A 9,492-nucleotide genomic window follows, 5' to 3' on the forward strand; every position below is an offset into this window, starting at 1 on the left:
AGTGCAACTCGTCACATGGTGCCACTCTGTCAGTGACTTTCTGTGTCCACTTATGATGTTTTAGGTATCCTTCTGCGTCAGCTGATTACACTTTTACCAAGATGTCAACAAATTCACTTGGTGGGATGATGCTGCAAGGTCTTTACACAACAGTGAATGGCAACATTGTGACTGTCACCATAAATAAATAATAAGAATTAGTTGAGTTATCATCATAGATCATCAGACCGATTTTTCATGCTTAACAGCTCTCACATAAAAACAGACAGCGCATGGACATGTCCGACAGCCTGCTACAGACTGCGGACATGCCCAAAAGTCCACTCCTAGTGCGAGGACATGTCCGACAGTCCATGTCCAACAGCCCGCTCCCAGGTGCCCACATGTCAGGCAGCCCGCTCCAGCGTGGACATGTCAGACAGTCGGGATCTGGACCAAAACTTTGTCCTATCCGCACCTTTGGCCAAAATGTAATAAAATGTAAGAATGAGAACAATATTTTTTAATTAATAGTGCTGGGCAGTTCATCGCCAAAAAATCTAAACTGACATTCAGAATGTCTAACCCACATAATCTTTCCCATGTTGGGTATTTCGTTATCTAAAAACTCTGTTAAGCCTTTCCCCATAGGGGCTGCCATGCATCTGCGGTGGGTCTCATGCTTTTGGGCTCTGTCTCACGCTCTCATGACACCGAGGAAAATCTGACGCCAAAACACAGCGAAGGCAGAAGTGTTAAAAATCGTGTAAAAAAGTGAAGGACTTTGACTCTCGAACAGCTGACTGTTTGACAGCCACAGCATTTCATCATCGAACAGCTGATGGTCCGACAGCAGCGCAGTGAGACAAACGGTTTCTCCTCAAAGCACCAAAGTGTCTGAAACAGACACATTTGCAGAGGTGGAAAGTGACTTCTTTAGTCCTCTACAGACTACTTTGTGTTACTTCCTCATCAATGTTGAAGCATTCATTTTAGCTAGCTAAGCTAGCATTGTTACAATGTTAGTATACTCGCCTGACATGCTCGATAATTTAAAGTTTGCTTGCTTGCTTGCTACAGCTAACAGATACATATACTAAAATATGCAACTACTAAAAGCGAAAGATCGCAACTAGGAACAAAATAACGAAATATATACAATTTTACCTTCCGTTGTTGACACTGCTCCCGTGCTTTCCGCCATTTCTGCTGCCCTGAAACGTCACGCAAACGTCACGACTCGGCAACTCGGGCACTTTCGGGTATCATCGAAATTTCCCGATTTCCCAACTGAAATTACTGTGGAGGGCCGTTTATGTGCTCTCAATTCGTGAACAAGGTAAATACGATGTTTTATTAGGAGCACTAGAAGGCAGCAAAAATCCTTGAAAATGCTTGTTAAAAAAAAGAAGTTTATTTAATTTTTTTTTAAAATATGCCTAAAGAGGAATATTAACTTGACAGAGGTCGTCATGAATTGTGTGTTAAAAGAGTTTAAATTCCCCTTAAACCCTTCACGTCAGGATTTATTGTGTTATATTGTATTAGTGTTGGATACACGCATATGTATTATAATTTGTGGATTTTTCCGATAAACCTGAAGGCAGCATGTCTCTCTGGTCACCATAGCAACAAGACGCCGTGCGGAAGTAAACGCACAGTTTTCCCCACGTCTCTCTGAAAGTTATTTTTTAGCTCGATTACAGATAATTTAACGCTATAAGTGAACCACATTTTGAGAGACGTTACTTGTGGACAGCTGCTGTCTCAACTACAAACAGGAGGAGGACACGAAGAGACAGCTGTGAAGAAGAAAATGCCGCTGCTGGTGACAGACTACAGCTGGACACAGACAGAGGGGACAGTCTGCATCAGTGTGCCTTTAAAAGGAGCCAAAGCGGGGAAAGTGGACATCCTGTCCACAGATGAATACATCAAGGTGAAGTCAGCTAAAAATAGATTTTACGAGGTTATCAGCAACATCTAACGTTAGCTAGAAATGCACAAATAGCTAAACAACATAAGAATAATAAAAAACAACAATAACAACAAGGCTAGCGTTCAGCTACTCGTTAGCACACATGTTTACATTTCAGTTTCAATTTTTTAAAACACTAATGTGTATTTAATAGCCTGTAATGTAACTAAGTATTCGAGTACTGTACTTAAGAACACATTTAAGGTACTTGTACTATACTTGGGTATTGTTGTACTTTGTTCTTTTACTCCACTACCCCCAGAGGGAAATATTTAAATTTTTAGTTAACTGCATTTATCTGACAGCTTTAGTTACTAGTTATTTTACAAATTAAGATTTTTTTAGCATAAAAATATATTAAAATAGTTATTAAAATATGATGTAATGTTATAAATTAACTCTATGAAACCTGAAGTGACAACACTTTCACAATTTTTAAACCTTTGCACCCTGAGCCAGTTGGTTTTATTTTATTTATTTATTTCAAAATTATGCAAAAAAAGGCAATGAGCAACTTGGTAAGAAATTTCCCTTAAATTTCATGAAATAAGTAGATTTAGAAAATGAATTTGAATTTTAATCATCATATTTATATATGAAGTTATTTTATAGAAAAAATCTAATTTAACATGTCATTTCCCTGTTATTAGTTTTATTTCTTTATCCATTCATTTATTTATTATCCACTTATTTGTTTGTTTGTTTTACTTAGTATTCTTCTAAGTTGCTTATTGCCTCCTTTCCCTTTTTTGGAAAGAAATCAAGCCTATATGCCAAGGTTTCAAAGGGTTAATCCACCCAACAGTTTATACAAGTACAGCTGGAACGATCAGTCAGTTAATCAATTGTCCAACTGACACAAAATCATTTGGCAACTACATTGATAACCATAAAAGAGGTTTTTAGCTTGTTTGTTTGTTTGTTGTTGTTTTTTTTTAAATAACTTTGGCGGGTGGTTTTGTTTCTTTTTAATTATTTTGAGTTTTGTTGGCTGCTTATGTTTGTTTGTTAATAATGTTGAGTTTTTTGTGTTTTTTGTTTGTTTTTAGATTTTTCTGCATTGGGTACTTTTACTTTTCATACTTCAAGTACATTTTCCTGATTTACTTATTTTCAAGTAACATTTTCAATGCAGGACTTTTACTTGTACAGAGTCTTTTCACAGATTGGTATTAGTGCTTTTACTTGAGTAAAGTTACTAAATGCTTCCTCCACCACTGCAAATATATACCTGTGTTTAAAGAGATGTTTTTAAAGGGGATTTGGCGTTTCAGTGCATACAGTGTAAAATGTTTCCACTTAAATGCTTCACAGCTGCATTTCCCACCGTATCTGTTTGAAGCCTTCCTGTTTGAACCTGTTGATGATGAGAGGAGCACAGCAAAGGTTGGAAACGGAGTTGCAGTCATCAGTTTGCCAAAAAGGACCAATAAAATGTGGCAGCATCTGATGATAAATACAGGTTAGAACATCCTTTAATTATTCCACTGAAACATGTATCTCCTGTCATCTATAGCCAACACGGGCGGCTGTAGTCAACGGAGCTGTGAGCTTATGCTGCATCATAGAAATAGACTGAGAGTAGAATGGATAGCAGGCGGGTTTCAATTAACCCCAAAATGAACAAATTGAAATTGTGAATGTAAAACATGTCCAATGGAAAAACTTTTTTTTTTTTTTTTAAAAAAAAAAAAAAAAAGCAAAACTTTTTTTAAATGGGAGTTGTTGGGGTTTTGGTACAATAGGAACAACATTTTAAGCAGGATAAATATAATTTCAATTTTAAAGTAACTCACAGACCATATAAATTATGATATTGGACAGCACATAGACAGCAGGCTGTAGATTGGACACCACAAGGTTAGGCTCCGAAATAGTTCACAGCAAGCTCTCAGTTCAAATGGGAACACTGGTGCTAAGGCGGAATCATCTTGAATGTCTGCTTGACTTGATTTAAGGCATCTTGTACCTTCATACAGAATAACTCCATCATTACATGTCAATATGTTTCAGATGATAAAGAGAAAAAGAAGGAGATCAGAGGAAGAGCTCTGCTGAAATACCAAGAAAAACTTTCCTCAGAGTCCAAAACCAAAGCAGAGCGAAAGCATGCAGAGAAGAAATATGCACTGGAGACAATGATGAAGGTAACACTCTCAATGTCACTGCTGTCCTCTCATAAATTAATTGATTTTGTGATGTCTTTATTTCAACATGTAAAATGCATGTACATAAATCACATCACCAAGTGTCCAAAATGACCACTAGAAATCTAGAGAGACTCGTATATGGTCTGTTTTATTTGATCTCAGCTTGAAAAAGAGGAAAGAGACAGTATCCAGGGAATGAAGGACAGAGAGCGAGAGAAAACCACCGCAGAGTTAGCTGAATGGCAGCTGAGACAGAAAGAAAAAGCAGATGAAGAGCTAAAACTCCAAAGTCAGAGAGTCAAAAACAAACCGAAGGCTCTGACAGAGAAGCAGAACCTCGGATGTTCAGATGGAGAAAAGGTCAAAATGAGTAAGTCATGTCCTGTGTGGTCAAATTTTCCCTGACGCCGGCAAGTTTTGGTTGTGTTAATGAAAGTATTACTGTGTTTAGATCAAAGAGGCGACAGCAAAGCAAAGAGCAAGAGAAAACAAGCGGACCTGCCCGCTCCAAGACTGAGCGGAAACATTCAAGTCACATTTACCCCTCGAGTTTTCCCAACAGCCCTCAGGGAGTCAAGAGTGCCGGAGGAGGAAGAGGTGAGAGCTGCTGATTTTTATTTCACTTTATTTCATTTTATTTCATTTTGTTTCATTTTATTTTATTTTATTTTATTTTATTTTATTTTATTTTATTTTATTTTATTTTATTTTATTTTATTTTATTTGTTTCAACAGCATACTGCATAACATTTCTCTTATTAATAATTTGTAATATTTTATGAGTCCATCATATGCTTTGTGAGTGAATTAGCACTGAGACTGCACTTTTTTAAATTTCAACCAACCAGTGGCTGAAGAAACAAGCTGAAGCCAGGCGTGCAGTGAGTGCAGACATTGAAGAGCTGAAGGACCTGAAAGAGGAGGAGAGGAACCCCGACTGGTTAAAGGACAAAGGAGAGTAAGTGAAGTCTGCTCCTCAAACTGCCGTAAAACTTCTAATATAAGCCCAGTCCCAATTAAAGGCCTAGTTAACGCGGTGACAAATAAAGACCTGCCTCAAATAGAAGCAGGGTTACCGTGAAGGTCTTTTTTATAGAGGTTCTTAAATCACATACACATAGAAATGTTTACTTTTTTTGTCAAAATGGACTCACTTCACACGTGGTTAACTTGGGATTAGAGAATGTTACGCTATAGTGTAAAAGTGTAACAGCGATTCTCTTTGATTCAATCATTCAGTTCATTTTGCTGAAACTATGAGCACCAAAGAAGATAATATCAGCAAAATAAACTAGAGAGATGAAAAAAATAGGTTTGAACAAACAATGACTGTATTTCCCATCTTTGCTGAGCAACGTTTTTGTGTGAAAGGAAATAAAAGCCCGTCCCGTATATAAGCCCGTTGAGTTCAGTGGTTTAAGTCAGTAACAGCGTGGGATATATACTAAAGTTTTACAGCATCCAGAAGTACTTATTTTTTCTGAACCGTGGAATCACTAAAGTGACTTTTTCTTTCAGCAAATGTTTTGCGACCGGGGACTTCCTGGGTGCAGTGAACGCCTACAGCCTGGCGATCAGGCTCAACAGAAAGATCCCTGCGCTGTATTCAAACAGGGCCGCTTGTCATCTGAAGTTAAAAAACCTTCACAAGGCCGTCGAGGATTCCTCTCAGGTCTGTGCGGTCCCCGTGTTTGTTCGTCCTCCGCTGTGTTCATCTGTCCTCCGCTGCATGTCTCAGACACATTGAATCAAAGCTTTACTGCACATGTAGGTGACTTCGTAAGTTGCAAAAAGGTGATTTGGTTTATAAAAAATAACCAGGTTTAACCCTTTGAAACTTGGATCAACATCACTTTTTTTTTCTAAAACATAAGGAAGGAAAGCAATGACCAACTTGGCAAGAAATGTCCCACAAATTGCAAGACATTGGTTTAACGTGACAAGAAAATTGCCTTAAAATTTGTTTAAAAAAGGGAGAGAGGATTACTAGAAAAAAATGTCCAGAAAACTGTTTATAATAGTAAAAATATTTTTAGAAAACATATAACAAAATATATAAAATAAATAAATATGGACATTTGCTTGTTTGTTTTTTTTTTCAAACAATTTTTTTGTATCTTTTTTTCCAAATTTTTTGCTCATTTTGGGGGCATGTCTTTTTAAGTTGCTCTTTGCCCTCTCCCCATGTTGTTAAAAGAAATCACAGCAATTTGCTCAAGTTTCAAAGGTCTAATATCACTTGAATAGTTCCATTAGTTTCACCTTTATTAGCATTTGACACGAGTTTTATTAGTCCAGTCGCCCCAAGAAAATATAGGCATTGTTATTAAATCGTAAACCATGAAAGTCATTACATTTGCACGTCTTGTATTTTTCATTTTGTATCGATATCTTTGAAGTGACGCAGTATATAGGCTGACAACAATACTGGCTGTCTTTTAGCGAGTCCTCACTGTTTCCTGTGGCTTTCAGCTTTTTTTTTGTTTTTGTTTTTTACTTAGTCATCGTTGCATTTCCAACAGGTTTTGAACCCCGGTAACCAGGATTTTTAAGCCCAAACATGACCAAGTTTTTTTGTGCCTAAAACTAGACACATTTTAACCTCAGCATTGTTGAAATGTAAAGTTTCAATGTATCTGCTCCAGAAAAACGTGCAAATATCAGTGGTATCTGTGCAGTGGTCGGATGAAACATGCAATAACATCATCATCATATTCTGCCGATTACGTTTGTTGCGTACTCTTCGTCAATCGCTCTGACCGTAAAGCTGCATTAAGCTTGTATGTACAGTGAGAATAAACATCTGCCCACATGTTTCCCTGCAGGCACTTGATCTGTTGACTCCACCAGTTGCTGCTAATGCAGCTGCCAGAGCCAGAGCCCACGTCCGCCGAGGGTCTGCTCTCTGCCAGCTACAGCTCTACGCAGAAGGTCTGAACAGCCACAGTGACTGTTTGAGGTTTTTTACTGTAACTACACACCTTTGAGTTTATTTACTGACTTTTATTATACACTTACAATGATTAAAAACACCTCTGTCATGTGCTTAACCCTTTAAAACCGGGACCAACATCACTTTTGTTTGCGCTGCTCTCCTTTCACAAGTATTTAAACCTTTGAACCAAAGCCAATTGATGTGGGTTTTTTTTCTAAAACATGGGGAAAAGAAAATGCTCAGATTTAGACAAGAACTTGGTAGATTTAGAAAAACTTTTTTTAAAGCCTAGGGGGGCATTTCTAGAATAAAAAAATGTAAAGAAACATATTTATAATGATCATAATTACTAATTTGAAATTATGTTACTGAATTATTTTCAGTATTGCTTAAAATTTTTCATTTTAAGCATTTTTCTAGGTCATTTCCTTGTGTGTTTCTTTTTCTTTTTTCCCCTTTTTTTGTTGCTATTTTTATTCTCAAAAGGCAATGAGCAACATGGTAAAGCATGATCCGCAAATTGGAAGAAAATTAAAAGCTAATAAACTAAATTTATAATTATCATGATAACATGCTTAAAATTAGGTTGTAGGATTATTTTAATTTAAGCACTTTTATCAGATCATTTTCTTTATATTTTCTCCTCATAATAATAATAATAATAATAATAATAATATTCCGATAAATTTCTTGTACTTTTTACAAGTGTTGTTGCTCATTGCCTTCTTTCCTGTTTTTGACAATATCAAGCCAGTTGGCTCAGGTTTCAAATGGTTAAAGATATAATAGAGTATCTTGCAGCATGTTTTTTATAGTGATAACTGAATGGCTGACTGGGTGCACGTGTCAGCTGATCTATCTGTGACGTGTTCTCAGGGCTGCAGGACTTCCAGGCTGCTCTGAAGATCGACCCTCATAATGAAGCTCTGCAGGCAGACACACAGAGCATCAGAGACATTATTCAAGGCTCTGCAGCTGACCCCACGACACACTGAAACACCCACAATTTACTCTACATAGTATGCATGGCTGTTTATTGTGTTATTTGTCTTTTACCTAATAGTCAATAAATGACCACAGTCAGTCTGATTCCATCTTTAATTTCTGCTGCAGCCTTTGAGATATAAGGAGGCTTCCAGCTGTGGCCTGCTGACTTACTGAAAGATGGGGAATGTGTGTCAGCTACAGGCCCAAAAAACTAAAACATAATGTGTCTGGTGTGTTTTACTGGCTATAAGGATGCAGAGTGCATGGGAGACAAGCTATCAGTGTGTGTAGAACACCCTCGTGTGGTCAAATGTTGCACCTCCTAAAACAAAACGCAAAAAATTGAAGTTTATATCATTTTGAACTCTGCAATAGAAATGGTCTAAAACTGCCTACATTGGTATTTTAATTCATTTTGACGTCAATTCTTAGAGTATCAAATGCTTCATATCTATTAAATCTGTACAACTTAAGCTGAAAAGCAATAAAAGTCAATTAACCACAGTGAGTGATAAAGGTATTGAAACTGTGTCTTTAAAAAAATATCTGTTTTTCATCAGATGTTTTTTTTAAACAGGAAAACACATTGAGCCAAAAATATTTTCAAATGCATAAACAAAATATTTCTTAACACTCAATACGTTATTTGAACTATTAACATTATGAGGTGTTTTATTATTATTATTAATGAGTGGAGTGAAGAGGTGTTTGAGTCATCATTCATTACTGTTATTATTATTATTTTTTTTGTTTGTTTTTTCCTGTTATTCTATTATGGCTCAAGCATATTATATTTCAGTCTCTGTGATGTTTGGATATGATTTTGTATTTCCATTTTGAATTCTTGTATTAAATTTACATTTATAAATGTAATATTTCCCATACAAAATAAATGAATTCAAAATATTTTTTTTCTGACTATCAAATCCATTTTTATCACACAAAATATTCTATACCCCCTTTCAAGTAGAACCATTGAACCACTCGGTATTTTAAAGAAATTATCTATTTCCGTCCAAAATAAATTAACGCGAAGGCACCGCGCGTTTTGCGTAATGACGTCATTACTGCGTACAACGCGGTAAAAACCATTTGAAATGGAAGGTGGAAATACCAGCTTTCGACAGAAAAAATAGTGCTGTAGTTTTTATGACTTTTTAGGTCCTTATATACACGATTATGCAAAAATAGCTAATAATCTCCCGCCGCCGTCCGCGAGGAAGTTGCGGATAAATCCCGCCGTAATTACGGTGAAATATCACGTTTACGGCGCAAAGGAGGTGAGTAACATAAAGTCATGCTACGTTGAAAAGGAGGCCAGAATCCTCTGCTTTCTGATGCAAAAATATCAAAGTCATCTAGCAATGATTTAATGATCCAAATGAGTAGTTATTTATGTGTTATTGGTAAGGAGTACTGCTGATTGTGTAGTTGTAGTAATGATATTGTTTGAGTATAAAGAT

The 9,492-nt window shown here is 36.5% G+C and overlaps 1 protein-coding gene across 1 annotated transcript; it reads left to right on the forward strand.

Moving 5' to 3' along the window:
- Positions 1–1,626: 1,626 nt before the first annotated feature.
- dnaaf4 (dynein axonemal assembly factor 4) lies at positions 1,627–8,904 on the forward strand. Its single transcript, XM_042496136.2, has 9 exons — positions 1,627–1,918; positions 3,272–3,419; positions 3,971–4,104; positions 4,270–4,477; positions 4,559–4,704; positions 4,956–5,065; positions 5,626–5,779; positions 6,933–7,038; positions 7,919–8,904. The coding sequence occupies exons 1-9, from the start codon at positions 1,796–1,798 to the stop codon at positions 8,035–8,037; spliced, it is 1,248 nt and encodes a 415-aa protein (XP_042352070.2). The 5' UTR covers positions 1,627–1,795; the 3' UTR covers positions 8,038–8,904.
- Positions 8,905–9,492: the final 588 nt, after the last annotated feature.

The sequence above is a fragment of the Plectropomus leopardus genome, chromosome 7 (genome assembly GCF_026936395.1).
Source record: "Plectropomus leopardus strain MGB_pleo_1.0 chromosome 7, ASM2693639v1, whole genome shotgun sequence".
In the NCBI taxonomy this organism is placed as follows: Eukaryota; Metazoa; Chordata; class Actinopteri; order Perciformes; family Serranidae; genus Plectropomus; species Plectropomus leopardus.

Coding starts and splice junctions, on each gene's coding strand:
- dnaaf4 (XM_042496136.2), top strand. CDS start 1,796: ATGCCGCTGCTGGTGACAGACTACAGCTGGACACAGACAGAGGGGACA. Junction 4,705..4,955: donor GAGTGCCGGAGGAGGAAGAG/GTGAGAGCTGCT, acceptor TCAACCAACCAG/TGGCTGAAGAAACAAGCTGA. Junction 5,780..6,932: donor CCGTCGAGGATTCCTCTCAG/GTCTGTGCGGTC, acceptor GTTTCCCTGCAG/GCACTTGATCTGTTGACTCC.